The sequence below is a fragment of the Lissotriton helveticus genome, chromosome 5_1, assembly GCF_964261635.1.
Source record: "Lissotriton helveticus chromosome 5_1, aLisHel1.1, whole genome shotgun sequence".
Lineage (NCBI taxonomy): Eukaryota > Metazoa > Chordata > Amphibia > Caudata > Salamandridae > Lissotriton > Lissotriton helveticus.
In genome coordinates this window covers 98,241,087-98,261,283 of record NC_136065.1, presented here as the reverse complement: position 1 = coordinate 98,261,283, position 20,197 = coordinate 98,241,087, and the positions used below count along the sequence as shown (strand labels likewise).

The 20,197-nt window shown below is 47.0% G+C and overlaps 2 protein-coding genes across 2 annotated transcripts in view; both read left to right on the top strand.

The window, feature by feature from the left end:
* The window catches only part of LOC144752402 (E3 ubiquitin-protein ligase TRIM39-like), a 139,965-nt gene extending 133,420 nt beyond the window's left edge, over nucleotides 1–6,545 (top strand). The window contains exons 5-6 of the mRNA XM_078640334.1: nucleotides 5,490–5,542; nucleotides 6,532–6,545. Coding sequence (XP_078496460.1) covers nucleotides 5,490–5,542; nucleotides 6,532–6,545 — 67 coding nt within the window. The remainder of the gene's footprint in view (nucleotides 1–5,489; nucleotides 5,543–6,531) is intronic.
* A 2,049-nt stretch (nucleotides 6,546–8,594) lies between these two features.
* Nucleotides 8,595–17,657, top strand: LOC144752401 (zinc-binding protein A33-like). Its single transcript, XM_078640333.1, has 4 exons — nucleotides 8,595–8,659; nucleotides 8,810–8,903; nucleotides 9,135–9,195; nucleotides 17,146–17,657. Exons 1-4 carry the CDS (start codon nucleotides 8,595–8,597, stop codon nucleotides 17,655–17,657), a joined length of 732 nt encoding a protein of 243 aa, XP_078496459.1.
* The last annotated feature ends 2,540 nt before the right edge of the window (nucleotides 17,658–20,197 follow it).

Below are 20,197 nucleotides of genomic sequence, written 5' to 3'. Positions count from 1 at the left end.
CGGGAGGAGTAAGGGTTAGGACGGGAGCACCAGGCACAAGGAGCAGCAGGAGCAATGCCTCATGCCTGCTTGCAAACAAGACTTCAAGAAGCCCAATTCCCCTAAAAAGAAAGTCCAAACCAAAGAATTATCCTACCAAAAAAGCCCAACTGATGGTGGACATCGAAAAGTGCAAAAAGGCTAAAAAACATGAAAGCAATAGAGCGGAGGCATGGCACTGGAGGCAGCACTAACACAACTGTGGCATTAAAACAAGGTGGGAGGGAGGAATGCTATATGTAAATATAAGCAGCTATGGCGCCGAAGCTGAATACAGGCAAATAGTAACACAGTAGGAAATCTAGAAAAAAAAGTCCCCAAACGAACAGATAAAGAACCATAGCCGAATGAGACAGTACTTAGTCCCTGTTCCATGGGAGGAACGGAAGAGAAAAGGAAAGACAAAGAGGCAGGACTGACCGCTAGAAAGCAAGGGTTTTTAAAGGACACTAAAACAAACTAATTTAATGCAAGGAGGGTGGCTTTAAGACCACAAGAGAAGTATAATTAACTATGCAAGAGGTCATATGCTTAAGCTCGACCTAAAAAGGAAGGTTTAGGCTTAGTGCAAGGTTTATTATTCCAGGTCAAAATGTCAGTTTAAAACACATTGGCAGGCCTGAGACATGTTTTAAATGGCTACTTTAGTGAGTGGCATAACGAGTGCTGCTGCCCACGAGTAGCATTTAATTTGCAGGCCCTGGTTAGATGTAGTACCATTTACTAGGGACTTACAAGTTAATTAAGTGTACCAATCTGGTGTAATCCAATGTTACCATATTTTCGAGGGCGAGTCTGTGGGAGCTGGGGGGCTCTGACTGCACAATCCATGCAGATGAAAGGCCAATGAATTCCATCATATTTTTTACCTGTTAAAGATTATCAGATGGATGCATTTTAGGGGTAGCATAACCCCAGCCTAGGATTGAATAAAGGGCTTTGGATGCATATCTTCCTCACGTGTGGACTTCCAGTGCACAGTGGTGGGTATTATTTAACACACCTCGTTCTACACAACTATATACACAAAGAAAGAGTCCAGACAGTAATCATATCTATCATTAATAAAAATGAATGCCCTTGCTGATCCTATTGACCCCCCATGAGATTAATGAACAGATAGATCCTATGGATGCCACAGACCGGTTCAGCCAAAGATGAAGGAAGAATTCTAAGAAGTTACAATGCCTTGAGGCTACAGCGTATAGTGACACGAATTCTCCTCTCTTCAGAGATAGTATGGTGCGCTAATCCCATTAAAAGTTCTAAATCAGGAAAGACAGGGTTTACAGTGGCAGGGATTGTGTGCTTATTGGTCCAAGGTTCCCGATTACCAAGGAAGGGGTTTACAATTATAGGTATAGCGTGCTAATTCCACAAAGGTTCTAGAGCAGTGATGATGATTACAGTGTTAGCGGCTCATTCCAAATCCCACCAAGGTTTTAGAGCAGCGATGATGGTGATTATAGTGAAAGCGGTTGTGTTCTAATCCCAACAAGGTTCTAGAGCAGTGATGACTGTGGTTACAGTGTTAGCTGTTGTGTGCCAATCCTACTCAGGTTCTAGAGCAGTGATGACGGTCATTACAGTGTGAGAGGTTGTGTGTTAATCCTACTCAGGTTCTAGAGCTGTGATGACGGTGATTACAGTGGCAGTGATTTTGTGCCTGTCTGCTGCTGTAGTGAGGGTGTGTGGGCAGAGATCTCCCAAAGTACTGCAGCTTTTGAGCATTCATCATTGCCGATAATGAAATAGATATTTTCCACTTTGATGGTGAGCAGTCAACAACTCAAGAAGGATGAAAGGATGAGTTTGCATTGATGGAATGCACAGCTGTGTCTTACAAGTCAGACAGATTCCAGCAGTGAGCTCTTACCTCCCTGAGCCCTCCTGTAAAATTGAGACTATATTTTTAGAGGGGTTTGTGTTCTATAGTTCTAGAGCCCCTAGGCTGTGGAACTACCCCTCAACATCCGGAGGGAAACCAATCTACTAGCTTTCCGCAAACTATTGAAAACTTGGCTATTCCCCTAGGTCTCTCCGATCACAGACACAATCTGACGAGTTCAGCGCTGGGACGCCCACGGGTAGCTACGTGCTTTAGAAATCCACTTCCAATTCCAATTCCAATTCCAGAAGCGATGATGGAGTTTGCAGTGACAGAGGTTATTTGCTAATCCTTCCAAGGTTGTAGAGGAATGGTTTTCATTTTTTTGTCTTCATGTAACCAGATAAGTAAGCTGTGAGTCAAGGCGCCTTCGCCCGGAGTGCCCAGCGTACATGCATGCTGAATATTTCTTATAGTTTTGCCCTTTTATAGGATGAATAACTGCCCATTTCTCAGCAAGATAGAGCTGTAATCACAGGATGTTCTGATTTACTTTGCCATATCACAAAGGGACGTCATATTTTCTCTACTGAGGTCGACGTGTGGTCCAATTCCAGTCTACTGACATCTCTTACAGATCCGACCCATTCTGATACCTTTGGAGGGTCGGGAGTAATCCATTTCCTACAGATTTCCTTTCTTGCTAGTCATATCAGAAAACATATCAGCGAGGCCTGATCCGAGTTTAACTTGTCCCAGTAAGGGCACAAGTACATCCCAAATAGGATCAGGCAGGGGCCTACTTTAATTTTGCACCCAATAATTTCTCAAAACACCTGACTGTTAGACCTGGCATCATTGGCGTGAGTCTCCCTTCCATTTTTTTTAATGATTGCCTCCTCTGTTTTGATATGTTTTTGCTGGTTACATGCCTTGGGCACTGTGCCCCTGCTTTTCAGTGCCACAGTGCAAGTGCTCCCTATGTTAAATTTATGTTTTGATTAGTTATTCCATGATTGGGTTATTTGATTAACTTGTCAGTCCCTTGTACAGTGCACCATGTGTGCCCAGGGCTTGAAAATCAAATGCTGCTGGTGGGCTTGCAGCACTGGTTGTGCCACCCACAGAAGCAGCTTGTAAAGTGTGTCTCAGGCCTGCCATTGCAAGGCCTGTGTGCAGTCTGTGACTGCCATGTCGACTTGGCAAGTGCACCCACTTTCCAGTCCCTAAACCTTCCCTTTGCTTCATATCAGACACCCCTATGGTAGGCCCAAGGGCAGGGTGCATTGTAAGTATAAGGTGGGACATGCCCTGATGTGTGTAGCATGTCCTAATAGTAAATTACTGCCATTTTCATTTTTCACTATTGCAAGGCTACCTGTTCTTCATAGGATAGAATGAGCAGTTAGATTATTACATTCTTATAATCCTAACTGACTCAGGGAACACAGTAGAAATTCAAATTTAATATGCCTGAACTCAGAATGATAGAATACATCTTTTAGTAAACTTGGTTTTAACTTTCTGTGTTTGAAAATACCACTTTTTAGAAAGTAGGTATTTTCTTGCCTAACTGACCAGGCCTGCCTCTGCTAGGTTGTGTATTCCTTGTCTGAGTTTGTGAGTGACAGGGCTGGGGGATTCCAAGAGACAGGCTGGGGCAGCCCAGTGGTGAATAGAGAGATCTACATCTAGATGGGAGGGGGGAGTTGCACCTGATACCTGAATAGGGCTGGGCCTTCCCTCTACAGTGCTGGCTCCACCTCCTGTGGGGCGTCTGATGTCTCTGCCCTACACTGTGAAAGGAAGGAAAGAGTCATGTAAACAAAGTGCGCAGGAACTGATTTGGACTAGGCAGAGTCCTATCTGCCTTCAGAGAACAAAGGATTTTGGGGTATACATTTTGGGACCCAGTCCCAAGAACTTTAGATCACTTCTGGGAACAAGAAACCTTTTGCCAAGGAGAAGAACCAAGGAAGCTGCAGGAGTTTGGACTGCCCCTCTGCCAGTGTGCTGTTTGCTGTGTTGGCCTGCAGTGATTGCTTAATTGCCAAGGGAAAGGAGAAGGAACTTTTTATGGGCTTTCATCAACTACAGAATATTCTCCAAGGGCTTGAACTTGTGCTTGCCTCCTGCTGAAGTCTCGGGGACAAAACACTTCAATACCAGCTCCCCCTGTGAATTTCCTTGCTGGGAATTCTATCTATAGACATTTGCGTGTCGCTGAGAGCTGGAAGCGCGACGCACCGAGAGGAAGCGTGTCGCCGCCGCAGTTGAAAATGTCGCATCGCCGGAGAAGCGTGCCGCCGCTGCATCTCCCTAGAAGCGTGTCTTCGTCAAAGCTGCCTGCTGTCGCATCACAGGAGAAGCGTAACGCCATCGAGAGAGTTGCCATTGCATCACTGGAGGAGCTTGTCGCAGGGCCTGTCGTGGCTCCAAAGTACAGAGTTGTCGCAAGGCTGCCAGGGCGTCTACGCGTCATCATCACAACGTCGCATCAAGGGCACCATCTTCTCGCATCGCAACCGGATGATTGCATCGCATCAAGGCGCCATCTTGCGCATCGCAACGGGCCCACAGGCTGAGAATCTACGCATCACCTCCGCACCGGTAAGGATCACAATGCATCCACTACTCTGCGCAAGCATTGAGGCAGGACGCAACCTTTCCCCCAGATCATGGAACCGACCCATCTCCCCTTTTCCAAGCCTTTTGTTCACTTTGCGTTACGCATCCAGGTACTTTGTCGCATTTACCATCAACCTGAACTAAGCAACTTTTATCATCTTTAAATCAACTTTAAGTGTAGTATTGTGGATTTTTGTCGTTTGTGGTCTTGTGTTAAGTCTATATAAAGAAAACTTATTTTTATAAAACCTGTGTTGTGTCCATCTATAGTGTTTTCAGTGTATTACTGTGTATATTCACAAATGCTTAACACACTTCCTCTGAGATAAGCCTGTCTGCTTGTGCCAAGCTACCAAGGGGGTGAGCAGAGGTTATTTAGGAGTGTGATCCCCTTATCCTGACTTACAAGTAAGGGTCCCTATTTGGACAAAGGTGAATGCCATTGCCAACTAGAGACCCCCAGATCTAATACTGACTTACATACCCCCAGAAGAAGCTACCCAAACATCTTGGTTGTAGAGGAATGGTGACAAGGTTTACACTGGCAGGGGTTGGATGTGGCAGTGTTGTGTTGTGGGTGCTGGCAGGAATGCACGTGGACTTCACGTAAGAAGGTATTTATTAAGTATATATTCACGAGACTCCACCAGGAGCAGATGTAACCTGTTAGTCAGCCCCCCTCTCACTGAGCTAACCATCGCTCCTCGAAGACCCACGCAGAGGTACTATGTGGCATCACATGAAGCACGCTGGTCTCACTGAGCTATCTGCCTTAGAACACCCAGATCCTGGCAAGAGATATTGAAGGTACTTTTGGATATCGTTAGAGCTTTGACTGTTGTGTATGAACAGTAACTCACACTGAGCTCTAGTCTGCAGGCGCTGCTCTTAATACTGAATCTTATTTCAAATACGGGTCTTATGTGATGTTCATCGTCTGTTCCTGGAGCTCTCATTGCCCTTTAATACAAAGATGATTTGTATGTTATTACAGGTGTAATAATGTGAAGATTCAGTGCCCAGAGGTGTTGGTGAAGAATTATAAAGGTAAATATAATTGTGACGTTTAGCTCTGTATGTTACTGTTCATGAAAATGGTATGGTAATGTGTAGTGTGCTGTGGTATGTTGTGGTATAGTATGCTATGCTATGCTATTGTTTGGTGTGGTATGGTGTGGTGTGGAATGCTATGGAATGGTATGGTATGGAAAGTTATGGTGGTATGGGATGGAAAGGAATGGGATGCGATTGGGTATTGTCGAATGAAATTTTATGAGATGTTATGGTGGTATGGTATGGAACGTTATGATGGGATTGTATGGTGTGCTATGGAGTTGGATGATGGTATAATATGGTGTGGTATGGCATGGTTCCAGATTTTTCTAGATTTCTACTTCTCTCCATTCTGTATATGTGCCGCAGCATTCCCAGGGTTTACCTTCCATTTGTCTTTTTCCTGCTACAATTTCTGTCATTTCTGCCAAAGTGCAATGTGTCCCTGGTAATATTTGGTTGAGTGGAACCGCATGCGGTAATACTGCATGTGGTTATGCTGCATGTGGCTATATTGCACGTGGTAATTCTGCATGTGGTAATTCTGCACGTGGTAATACTGCACGTGGTAATACTGCACGCGGTAATACTGCACGTGGCTATACTGCACGTGGCTATACTGTGTGTGGTAATACTGCATGTGGTAATACTGCATGTGGTAATACTGCATGTGGTAATACTGCATGTGGTAATATTGCATGTGGTAATACTGTATGTGGTTATATTGTATGCAATCATATTGCATGTGGTTATCCTATATGTGGTAATACTGTGTCACTTGGAATACCAGTTGGGCAGAAACTTCAATTTTTAGTCCAATTGGTGTTTACACAAAACTGTAAATGGGAATCTGTGGGCTCTGGCGCTCTCTGTAAGGTTTTTTCTTTCGATTTAAACTTACTTTTAATAAAAACAGCATTGCTTAATTTGAAATACAAACTAAAAGCACTATGTTATCTTTTTCTTCATCTTTTGTCTCACAGACGTTATTGCTTAATTGAGGAGTACGGGTAAGATTGCAGTTATCCCCCTTTTTTAAAGCATATTTCGGATTCAAGTTTAAATAAATAAAAAACTTGTTGATCCTTTTAATGAATTCAATGAAATACTGCCCGTTTTTATAAAATATGATGTGAACAGATACTCCTATAAGCTGCAATACTTTTAACACCCTCACAGATAAGTCTACTTTGCTCCACAATATAAATAGTTTTATATCCGATATTGATAGTCCAAAGATGCACAAATATCCGTGGAGTTTATTTAGCACTTCAAAATAAATACTTTTTCTCGCTTTTTATGTCTGTTGATACATTATAACTCTTTGTTTACTGAGTCCTTTCCCAATTGTGTCTTTGATCTGACAGAGAGATCCCTCTTTTTAGAAATCATTGTCATTAGGTGTCTTAGAAATCGAATACAGGGCGGAACCTGAAAGTTTTTCACACCAGGTAGAGCATCGAGAACTTTATTAATCCCAACTTTTATGATATTTCCTCGAAAGATTCCTCAGTTCACAGGGTAGCTCTCTCTCTCGTTAAGTCCTCGATAAATGCACTTTTCTTACAATATTATACCTTTAGATCACTGGATGGGTCTATTCTACTACAATATTCACTATATGGCATCCCTCATATTCTGAAGAGGCTGTCTTACTGATCCACTAGTTATCAGGTATACTATGATTTGTATGATTCGGCCAGTGTCTGACCATTATGATAGACGAGACTCGATTTTTAATATGTCGTCTCTGTGTTCCTCAGCCATTCATCGCACAGAGCTACGATACAGGGACAAAACATATCTACTACTACAATACGTTAGGAATGAGGTAGAAAACTTTGCTCTCTTAAACCATCTCATATATCTTTGCTTGCTTGTGTGTGCTCTTCTGTGACATTCCTCTCTGGGGTATAAGGTTCATCTCATTCAGTTTTCAACAATGTACTTCCTCATTTGCTTTGGCTTTTTGTCTAACTCTAAATCACCGTATGAGTATTAAACTCTTTGGGAATACTCCCTACACGATCTTTTCGCCTTCCTGTGCACTCAAGAGAACATCTAATTATACTATTGCTCCTTTTGTGCACAATATTTTGCATGTTTTATAACAGCACACACTGTAGACAATTGATCGAGTGTGTAATGTGCACTACATTTTTTCCACTTGTTACCTTACAACGTTGAGAAAGTTACATAATAAGTAACGAAACATGTGTCGGCTGTCATCGGCTGTTTCAGTGACCATCACGATTCGGAGGGCCTGAGGACCAGGACCCCCAACGTGGCCGTCAACATGTCTTTTTTTTTGTAGTGCCCAAAAAAGTTTCAGCAAAAATGTCAATTGGTTATGAATAGCACCATTGAAACTTTGTATACAGTTTGTGGTTCCTTGAAAATCCTATTGATACAAATTTGAAGAACAATACTGTATTCAATATCACAAAAAACTGTTAAGTGAAGCAATATTAAATATAACAAGACTTAACATTTAATTTTGGATGTTCTCTTCTTTTGACTTTGAAACATGCATCTATGATGTCTCTTTATGTATGAGCTGTTCTTTCTGTAACACAATTGAGAAACATTTGATAGGAACAGGACTTTCACAGTACATAAAATACAAAAACAAAATCACCATTGGTGATAATGAAAATTAGTAGAGTGCCTAGGTACAACCTATTTATAAAAGGCACCTGACAGGGCGGTGGAGTTCAGTAAGATGGTCTGGCTCAGCCCCTGCAGTGTTTCTACAGGATACCTGTGTCTCAAATAAGTCTGTAACTAATCAGACACTCACATTTTAATCTTGCTTTGTTCCCACTGTAACTTTCTAACCCACAAATGATGTGTGGTACCTTATTTCTCTAAATACTGGGATTTTTTTATACATTTATTGGGAAAAGTGAAAACCCTTCCACACAACGCGGTCCCTTGCTGGAAGTTAATCGGATTAAAATCATTCTCTCTCTAGCGGCACTGACCTGAGGTCGAAATGTTTATTCCCTCTCAAACATTCTTAAGACTAGACAGGGGCCTTGCGAACATGGACCTGAGATTGGACATCCCAAGAGATGGACCTCGGCTTTCCGGTCTTCACGTCACAACCAAGTGTGTCTCGTCCACACCACTTCTAATCAGAAACTCATCTGTGACCCCCAAATCCGGGATGAGATCTTGTAAGGATCTGGAGGCGGCATCTGTAGACAACTAAAGCCAAAGTCAGTGTCTGCAAAGTCTGTGAGAATCTAAAAGACACAGGGACCAACAACAAGATCTGCTGAGTGGTATCTGCATGAGTTTACCTGCTGCGGACTTAGACCTATTATTACAGCTGTATCTTCACTCACTACATGTACCAACGACAACCAATCGAAGCATCACTAAAGGATGGACTTTACCTGGGTCACTAAACTAGTATAGTATATCTTCTAGTAGCTCTGTCATTCTGTACCGTCTGATACTGTGTGCTCACTAGTACAGTATACGTTGTAGTAGCTAATTTACTCTGTACCATCTAATACAGTGTACTGACTAGTACAGTATGCCTTCTAAATCCTATGTAATTCTGTGCCATCTAATTCAGTCTACTGACTACTATAGTATGCCTTTCAGTAGCTCTGTCCCTCTGTACCATCTAATGCAATGTACTGGCAAGTACAGTATTCCTTGGGGTAGCTCTGTCACTCTGTACTATCTAATACAGTTTTCTGACTAGCACTGTATACCTTCTAGTAGCTCTTCTACTCTGCACCATCCAATGATGTGTACTGACTAGTACTGTATATCTTGGATTAGTTCTATCATTCTGTTCCATCTAATGCAGTGTACTAACTAGTTCACTGCTAACTAGTACTGTATACCTTCTAGTAGTGCTGGTACTCATCTAATGTAGAGTACTGACTTGTACAGTATGCCCTCTACTAAATCTGCTACTGTGTACTATTTATTGCAGAGTACTTGGAGTAGCTCTGTGCCATCTAATGCAGTGTACTGACTATTACTGTATACCGTATAGTAGCTCTGTGTCTCTGTAAAATCTAATGCAATGTACTGAGTAGTACGGTATACCTTGGAGTAGCTCTGTCCCTCTGTGCTATCTAATCCAGTGTACTGACTAGTACTGTATAACTTCTAGTAGCTCTCATACTCTGTACCATCTACGATAGAGTACTGATTGTTACAGAATTCCCTTGAGTAGCTTTGTCACACTATGCCATCTAATGCCGTGTACTGACTAGTATAGTATACCATCTAGTAGTTCTGTTACTCTGTACCATCGGATTCAGTGTTCTGACTTGTACTTTATAACTTGAAGTTGCTCTGCTACTCTGTGCCATCTAATACAGTGCAGCCACTAGTACAGTATACCTTGGAGTAGCTGTCACTCTGTTCAATCTAATGCAGGGTACTGACTAGTACATTATACTTTCCCGTAGCTCTGCTACTCTGTACCATCTAATGTAGAATACTGACTTGTACAGTATGACTTGGACTAACTCTGTTACTATCTATTGCAGTGTATTACAGAATACCTTGGAGTAGCACTGTTACTCTGTTCCATCTATTGCGATTTACTGACTAGTACAGTGTGCCCTGGAGTGGCTCTGTTTCTATGTAACATTCAATTCAGTGTGCTGACTCGAACATTACATGTTCTGGTAGCTCTGTCCCTCTGTACCATTGTAACGCTTCTAAGATCCCGGGATCGGGTAATGTCCGGTTGCAACAAGAGAAGCAGACGGCAATTGGCAATTAAAGTATTTAATGGTGTTTGAAAACAATAGGCTGGATTAGCCGAATAAGAAATAATACAGGACAATGTACATAAAGTAATGTTAACGATACACTTTGCAGCACCAGGGGTTCTTACCGTCCTCCGCATGTACACCGGTCCCGGTGTACGCCAACGGAGGGCACAGTGTTAAGTAACGGCCGAAAATGCCGTTCGACAGCTGCACAAGGGAATTATGTCGTTGGTGTGAGTATTCTTTGGGTTGTCACGGACTTGGGAATGCCCAGCCGGGCACTCGACCATGCAGCCCGCGACTGGAGCCAGGGAACAGCCGCTCAACCTGCTCTCCCAGAAGAACACAATGCAATGGACGGAGAGGGGCAGAGAGCAGCTGCTCGATCTTGCCTCCTATCCTCTCTCTGGTATTTTATGGCACAAACTCTCCTGTGGGCTGCAATGCTGAGACGCGGTAAACACCTCCGCGGTGTGCTTCTCAGCTAGATGTTAAAGGTTGACACAGGGCGGGGGCGGAGAGCAGCCGCTCGATCTCGCCTCAGTATCGCAAGCGCTGAGACTGTACCCAAGGTTCGCCACAGCTGAGACGCGGCAAACACCTCCGTGGTGTGCGTCTCAGCTCGTCAGCAAGGATTGTGAAACGGGGGCAGGGAGACGCCGCTCACTCTTACCTCCACTTCGCTACTGGTTCTCCACTCGGAATGGAACTCTGCAAAAGCTGGGATCTGTGGTTGTATTCGACGTCGGCAAGGGATCTGAATATCCGACGCTGCGTCCTCGCGGTGAAACGCTTTTGAAGGCGTTTCCGGTCTGCGAGCCTCTCGCTAGGCAGGCTGGTTGTTGCAGTCCTGATCCCGTGAGGGCGCCGTACAGACAGTGTCGGGTCGCGCTGCAGGCCGGGGGAACGTCAGGGGCGAGGGGAATCGTGACAGTACATCCTCCCTCCCTCAGCCCCTTCCCACCGAACCTGCACCAGCCAGATTCTTCCTGTGATACGCGGACACCAAACGGGGCGCATGCACCCCGGACGCAGGTTCCCACGACTGTTCCTCGGGGGCGTAGCCTTTCCAGGCCACCAGGTACCACAACTTGCCCCTTCGCCACTTGGAGTCCCTGATGCCAGCCACCTCATATTCCAACTCAGAACCCACCGACACTGGTGCAGGAGTCGCCCGGGCCCTCGCCGACGATGGTTTCAACAAGGAGACGTGGAAAACAGGATGGATCCGTAGCCGTCCCGGCAAACACAGTCTCACGTTCACGGGGCTAACGCACTTGGTAATGCGATAGGGGCCAATGTATTTAGGATGGAACATGCTACGTTTGCGAAACCGCATGTTTCTGGTAGAGACCCAGACGTGATCTGCCACCCTGTACAACGGCCCAGGCCGTCTCCTCCTGTCAGCCACAGTTTTGTACGCTGCCTTGGCGGCCTCCAAATGTTTCCGGGAACGCAGCAGGGCTTCCTTGATGCGAGCGACCCTCTTGGAGGTTTCGGGTATCCTTCCGTCTCTGATGGGGTGAACAAAAGCAGAAAACGGGGGTGATGTCCGTAGTTGCTATAGAAGGGGGATGCCTTGGTAGAGCTATGGGTGGCATTGTTATATGCGATGTCTGCTATCCACAGGAGGTCAACCCATTCGTCCCTCCCCTGCTCCACAAAACAGCGCAGGTATTGCTTAAGCGTTTGGTTCAGGCGCTCCGTCTGGCCGTCCGTCTGTGGGTGGTAGGCCGTGGACAGAGACGACTTGACGTGCAACGCCGAACACCACGTCCTCCAGAACTGGGCGGTGAACTGTGACCCTCTGTCCGACACAATCACGTTGGGAAACCCATGTAGCCTCACCACGTTCCTGAGTAGCAGTGTCGCCAACTGGCCCGCAGTTGGTACCTGCTTGCAGGCGACGAAATGCCCCATCTTGGTGAGGTAATCCACCACCACCAGGATTGTCGTGTTGCCCTGATCCACGGGCAGACCCACGACGAAGTCCAACGATACGTGCTCCCACGGTCGGCTAGGCGTAGGTAGAGGTTGAAGGAGCCCTTGCGGGCGTCGGTGATTGGTTTTCATGGAGGCACATGTCGAACAGGCTGCACCCCAGCTCCGGACATCCGCTCTCATGGCCGGCCACCAGAAGTGTCTCTCCAGATTGGCCACAGTCTTCTCGAATCCAAGATGACCCGCACAAGGCGACTCATGGCACCAAGTGAAGGCCTTTTTCTGAAGTCGGGGAGTCGATATCAGTAACCGACGTCCGTTCACCGGTATCCCGTCTTTGACTTGCCATTCCCTGTGACTGAGGAGCCACCTCCTCCAGGTAAAGGAACGGATTCCTTCCTGGATGCCTTTGAGGAAAGCATCTGGCTGTATCGCCCCCAACACCACCTTGGGGTGGACGATGGACTGTTCCGTGTATGGCCGTGGTTCATCGGCAGCGGATTGACGGGACAGCGCATCCGCCTTTCTGTTTTCAGTCCCGGGCCGATACATAATGTGAAAGTTGAATCCCGCAAAAAAGAGCATCCCCCGCAGCTGCCGGGGAGAGAGATGCCTTGCCGCTGTCATAAATTGCAGGTTCCGGTGGTCTGTAAAGACTGTGACCACATGTCTTGCCCCCATTAAGAGGTGTCGCCATTCGGTGAAGGCATCCTTAATCGCCAGCAGTTCCTTCTCTGCAATGTGGTAATTACGTTCGGCGTCAGTCAGCTTTCTGGACATGAAAGCCACAGGATGTAGTAGGCCTGTATCACGATGCCGCTGGGACAGGATGGCCCCCAGAGCCACCTCCGAGGCGTCTGCCTCCACCACATACGGTTGTTCCGGATCAGGGTGGGATAATACCGGGGCTGTGCCGAACGCTTTCTTCAGAGCCACGAACGCGTCTTGCGCCTCTGGGCTCTAAACGAACAGCTGGGATTTCCGAAGTAGGTGAGTTATCGGGCCACCAATCCAGAAAACCCCTCGATAAAACGCTGATAAAAATTGGCAAACCCTATGAAGCTCTGCACATCCTTGACGCTTTGTGGGACCGGCCAATCCTCCACCGCCTTGATCTTGCGTTCTGCCATCTCCTGCCCTTTCGGGCTCAGCATCACTCCCAGAAACTCCACTGACGTGACATGGAAGTCACACTTGCTGAGCGTAAATTACAGAACAGCAAGTGCTCTCTAAGCTTCCTGAGTACCGATGTCACGTGATAGACGTGTTCCTCTTCTGTGTCCGAGTAGATAAGGATGTCATCTATGTACACTACCACGTACACATCCAGGACGTCATGGAACACTTCGTTGAGGAAGAACTGAAATGCCGCAGGGGCATTACACAGCCCGAACGGCATGACGAGATTTTCGAAGAGGCCGAAACGGGTCTTAAATGCCGTCTTCCACTCGTCGCCTTCCCTCATGCGCACTAGATGGTAGGCCCCCTTGAGGTCGAGTTTGGTGTAAATCCGGGCCTTCTTTACCTGTTCCAACAAGACGCTTATGAGGGGCAAGGGATATCTGTTCTTAACGGTGATGGCATTCAATGCCCTAAAGTCTACACACGCCCTCAATTCCCCATTTGCCTTCGGAATGAAGAAGAGGGGCGATGCTGCCGGGGATTTGGAAGGCCGGATGAAACCCAACCCCAGGAGTTTGTCAAGGTATGAACGCAAATGGAGGTTTTTCGGCTCCGTTAAGGCGTACAGCCGTCCGCTGGGTACACATGCCCCTGGAACCAGGTCTATTTGGGAATCATAGACCCTGTGCGGAGGGAGCTCTTCCGCACGTACTTCATTGAAGACGTCCCCATAGTCGTGGTATGCACGGGGAAGATCGACCACTTTCTCTGCCGCCGTGGCGACCGTGTGAACCGCGTCCCGGTTGGTGTAACGGAATCCTTGTCCCAAACCGCACCACTGTGAACAATACTCAGAAGACATCCGTAGTTCATGGGTCTTCCAATTGACCGATGGGTTGTGTTTTTGGAGCCAAGGCAAACCCAATATCACCCCGTACTGCGGTGCGCGGATGATGTTGAAGTCGATCTTCTCCTCGTGCCATTTCCCATACTTAACCGGGAGGTTCCCCGTGTGATGTCCTATGGGACCAGTAACCAATCGCCTCCCATCCACCGCATACACGTCTTCAGGTACATCCTTGGGAATGAGAGAAATGCCCAGTCTCTGCGCTTCATTCAGGTCCATGAAGAGGCCTGTGGCCCCGGAATCAACCATGGCCACCACAGGAAGCCATTGGTCTCGGAGGCCGATGTATACCGTGACGAACAAGTGCTGGTGACCCCCATACTCTAAGCGCGACAAAGAAGGGATGCAGACTTGACTCTCGGAGGCCCCTTCACCCTTCCGGGAGTCCTTTAGTTTTCCGCCGGCACGTCCACTACCGCCGTCACAGTCCTGTTGGCCCGGTATCGACTGGTCTTTGGCTTAGCAGGGCACTCTCGGACGTAATGCCCCTTCTTGCCACAGTACAGGCATAGACCTTGTTTGCGGCGTGATTCTTTTTCGGTGGTGGTCAGGCAGGCCCGGATGGCTCCAATGTCCATTGGCTCGGCTTTCGTGGCTGAGCTGGATTCGGGGCTTCCCATAGAAACATAAGTGGACAGGGGTTTCCCTTTTCTTTTGTGGTCGCCTTTTCTCTCGCTCAACCTGTGATCCAAACGTAACACCAGATTGATCAAACCTTCACAAGTCTTGGGTTGGGGATCGATCTGTGCTACCACGTCCTTGAGTTCCTCACTCAGCCCTTGGTGAAAGAGCGCCGTTTGTTTGGAGACAGGCCACTTGGTTTCGGCCACACGTAGTCGGAAGGCGTTCAAATACTGCAACAAATCATTGTCGCCCTGCCGTAACTCCAACATCTCCCTATCCGCAGTATAGGAGTCCGCCCGTCTGTCAAACACTTTTAGGAACTCTTCACGAAAGGCTCCCCAATCACACAGGAGGGGATCATCCCTGCTCACCAGTGGTACTGCCCACTGCGCTGCGTTCCCGGCGAGGTAGGAAATGAGAAACGCCACCCTTGCCTGGCTGGTGGGGAACGGCTTGGGTTTGCAGGATAGATGCAATGCCACCTGCGTGAGAAAGACCTGCACGGTGTTAGGGTCTCCGCTATACCTCTCTGGTGTAGCCAAAGGGATAGCGACCGGTAGCTCCACCACCACAGCAGGGGAAGGAGTCGTGGCCGTACGTCCCGCCTGAAGGGGGTCGCCCTGTAGAGCATCTAGCCTGGCCCTTACGTCCGCTGTTTCTTGCCTGGACGCGGCAAGCTCTATCTGCACAGCGGACAATGCTGTCAACACATCGTCCAATGTTGCCATGGCTAATCACCCGACCAGGGGAAAGTTATTCTTGTTAAAGGTCGGATATTATGTAACGCTTCTAAGATCCCGGGATCGGGTAATGTCCGGTTGCAACAAGAGAAGCAGACGGCAATTGGCAATTAAAGTATTTAATGGTGTCTGAAAACAATAGGCTGGATTAGCCGAATAAGAAATAATACAGGACAATGTACATAAAGTAATGTTAACGATACCCTTTGCAGCACCAGGTGTTCTTACCGTCCTCCGCATGTACACCGGTCCCGGTGTACGCCAACAGAGGGCACAGTGTTAAGTAACGACCGAAAATGCCGCTCGACAGCTGCACAAGGGAATTATGTTGTTGATGTGAGTATTCTTTGGGTTGTCACAGACTTGGGAATGCCCAGCCGGGCACTCGACCATGCAGCCCGCGACTGGAGCCAGGGAACAGCCGCTCAACCTGCTCTCCCAGAAGAACACAATGCAATGGACGGAGAGGGGCAGAGAGCAGCCGCTCGATCTTGCCTCCGATCCTCTCTCTGGTATTTTATGGCACAAACTCTCCTGTGGGCTGCAATGCTGACACGCGGCAAACACCTCTGTGGTGTGCGTCTCAGCTAGATGTTAAAGGTTGACAGGGCGGGGGCGGAGAGCAGCCGCTCGATCTCGCCTCAGTATCGCAAGCGCTGAGAATGTACCCAAGGTTCGCCTCAGCTGAGACGCGGCAAACACCTCCGTGGTGTGCGTCTCAGCTCGTCAGCAAGGATCGTGAAACGGGGGCAGGGAGATGCCACTCACTCTTACCTCCACTTCGCTACTGGTTCTCCACTCGGAACGGAACTCCGCAAAAGCTGGGATCTGTGGTTGTATCCGACGTCTGCAAGGGATCTGAATATCCAACGCTGCGTCCTCGCGGTGAAACGCTTTTGAAGGCGTTTCCGGTCTGCGAGCCTCTCGCTAGGCAGGCTGGTTATTGCAGTCCTGATCCCGTGAGGGCGCCGTACAGACCGTGTCGGGTCGCGCTGCAGGCCGCGGGAACGTCAGGGGCGAAGGGAATCGTGACAACCATCTAATGTAGTGTATGGAATACTACAGTGTAACGTCTATTATCTCTCTTACTATGTATTATCCAATGCAGTAAACGGATTAGTACTGTATAGCTTCTAGTAGCTCTCTTACTCTGCATCAACTAACACAGTGTACTGACTAGTACAGTATACCTTCTACTAGCACCGTCACTCTGTACCATCAAATGCAGTGTACTGACTAGTACTGTATAACTTGGAGTAGCTCGGTTATCCTGTGCCATCTAATACAGTGTACTGACTAGTATCTTTCAGTATCTCTGTCACTCTGTACCATCTACTGCAGTGTACTGACTAGTCTTGTATACCTTGGAGTGGCTCTGTCACTCTCTCCCATCTAATGCATGATATTGACAGTCGTGCGCCTTCCAGGTGTGGTGTAAATTAATCATATGTAAAACAGAAGCAGTAATTACAGCCTTTATTTGTGCCATTAAATCTCTGAATATCTCCTCTGCAGTGATGGTGACTCTGGATCCTGACACAGCTTATCCATGGCTCCTCCTTTCTGAGGGGCGGAGACGTGTGAGATGGATGGACACAGAACAGCCCCTGCCGGACACCCCCAAGAGATTCATCCAGTACTATTGTGTGCTAGGGAGCAAGGGGTTCACCGCCGGCAGACATTACTGGGAGGTGCAGCTGCTGCAGGAGGGGAAAGCGTGGCATGTGGGTGTTACAGTAGAGTCTGTGAACAGGAAGGGGCACTTCACGTGGTCACCTGAGGGGGGAGTCTGGGCTGTGTCTGGGTGGAAGGGTCATTACAAGGCTCTCACCTCCCCTCAGACCCCTCTGTCCCCTCGTGAGAAGCCCCTGAAGCTGGGGGTGTATCTGGATTACGAGGGGGGGCAGCTGTCCCTGTACAATGCTGACTCCTGGGAGCTTCTCTACACCTTCCCACAGGCCACCTTCACAGAGAGGCTCTTCCCCTACTTCTATCTCTGGGGAGGAGCGGAGCTGAGGCTGGTGTGAGAGCTGCAGGGAGCTTCAGCCCCTCATCCTTCCCTCGCACCCCCTACAGGGGAGGAGTGGAGCTGAGGCTGGTGTGAGAGTTGCAGGGAGCTTCAGACCATCATACTTCCCTCTCACCCCCTCCCCCAGTGATAACAATGTGACCAGGTGCACAAGGAGAGAAGCTCTTAAATAATATAACGCTCCCTTTGGGATAAGTCTTTTGGGAGGGGAAGTCACTTTTCCAGTACAATTTATTAACCCCTTCGCTGCTAGCCCCCCCTCCACCCCCCTGCTAAGCCTATTTTTGGCTATTTGGGGTAGTTTGCTCTTAGGCCCCTGTAACTTTTTGACCACGTAAGGTATTCACGCCAAATTTGCGTCCTTTTCTTCCAACATAATGGGGATTATAAAGGTACCCACAGTTTGTAGATTCCCCTAGCGCGGACTCAGAAATAAGCCAAAATACAGCTAAATGTTGAGTTTTTGGAAGAAAAATGGGGAAAAGGTGCTGCAAATGAAAGCATCTGTTTTTTCCCTGCAAATGGTATCAACAAAGGGTTTCTGGGGCTGAAATCACTGTTTTCCCAGCTTTTAGGTACTGACAGACTTTTGTCAGAAAACCAACATTTATCACACAGTGTTGGCAATTTAATGGGATATAGCCTTTTTTGGTATTTTCTTGTGCTTTCAACCTTCTTCCAGTTAATGGTAGGAATGGGTATGAAAGCAATAATGGATACTGGAAAGCTGTACATTTTTGAAAAGTATACAACATTCTGAATTCAGAAAGGGGTAATTTGTGTAGATCCTTCAAGGTTTCTTCATAGAAACTTACACTTGAATATAGGAACATTTTAAAATTTGTTGAAAAAAACAGCCCTTTGTGCCAACGTTTTCACATGTAACTTCTTCAAATTGTGACAGCTGTTTGAAAGCAATATAGCAATACATCCGGTGGACCGTTCTGGTTGTGGGGATATATAGGACTTGTAGGTTCACCAAGAACCCGATGAACCCAGAGCCAATAACTGAGCAGCATCTTGCAATGGTTTTTCATTATGTACAGGGTATGTAGCGATTAATTTGGAAGAATATATATATGGAAAAATCGGTATGAAAGACACCTATGTATTTATGAAATTGGAACAAAATATAGAGTTTAGAAATGGTAGACATTTGCACATTTCCGAAACTGTGAGTGCCCATACTAGCATGATTTTTTACACATTGTCTTTCATTTTTAAGGCAGAAATACATCGACAGTCAATAGGTAATAACAGTTGCTCTACAATTCTGTGTTACCCTAAGTCTCCTGATAAAAATGGTACCTCATTTGTGTGGGTAGGCTTAGTGCCCGCAACAGGAAATGGCTCAAAAAGCAACGTAGACACACTTTATTTTTACAGTGAAAACTGACCCTTTTTTTGCAAAGTGACTAGCTGTAGATTTTGAACCCTATCTCTGCCGGCACCTAGGGAAACCTAGCAAACCTATACATTTTTGAAAACTAGACACCCAAGGGAATCCAGGATGGAGTGACTTGACTGGTTCTCACAAGGTTCTGGGACCCAGAATCCCTTGCAAACCTACAAATTTGTCCAAAAAAACACATTTTCCTCATATTTCTGTGGTGGAAAGTTCTGGAATTTGCGTGGATCCACAAAATTCCTCCCACCCAGCGTTTCCTCAGGTCTCCCGATATAAATGGTACCTCACTTGCGTGGGTGGGACTAGTACCCGCAACAGGCAAGGGCCTAAACCTATTGAGGCGACATCAAACTTACCTATCACCAACCAACCTGGTTTGGCAAGGGGGTCCCATGAGTTTTTGGCCCCTGACTCGGCGGCCATCTAGGGAAACCTACCATACCTACACATTTCTGAAAACTAGACACGCGGGGGAGTCCAGAAAGGTATGGGTTGCCTGGGTCCTCCAACATTTACCTACCCAGAATCCCTTGCAAACCTCAAATTTAGCTGGAAAAAAAATCACTTTTTCTTCAAATTTCTGTGTGGGAAAGTTCTGAAATCTGCGTGGATCCACATATTTCCTACCACCAAGTGTTTCTCCAAGTCTCCGGATAAAAATGGTACCTCACTTGTGTGGGTAGCCATAGTGACTGTGACAGGATATGGCCCAAATCGTACTGTGGAGACTACAAAATTACATATAACAAAACTACCTGGTTTTTTGAGGGAGGGGGTGCACCTGGTGTTTTGGCCCCGGGCTCGCCGCCATCTAGGGATACCTACCAAACCCACACATTTCTGAAAACTAGATACCCTGGGGAGTCCAATGAGGTATGCCTTGCGTGGATCCCCAACGTTTCCCTATCCAGAACTCTGTGCACACCTCAAATTTAGTTGAAAACCCCACATATTTATGGGTGGAATCACCGTGCCGGCACAAATGTCCTACATCACAGTGCTCTCCTTAGTGTCCCGAGTAAAATGATACCTCACTTGCGTGGGTGTCTAATGCAGAATTGGCTAAAAAAAGAAAAATTCTCGGTGCTATACCTTTAATCCCTATGTATTGGGCTCTTCCCAGTCACAGG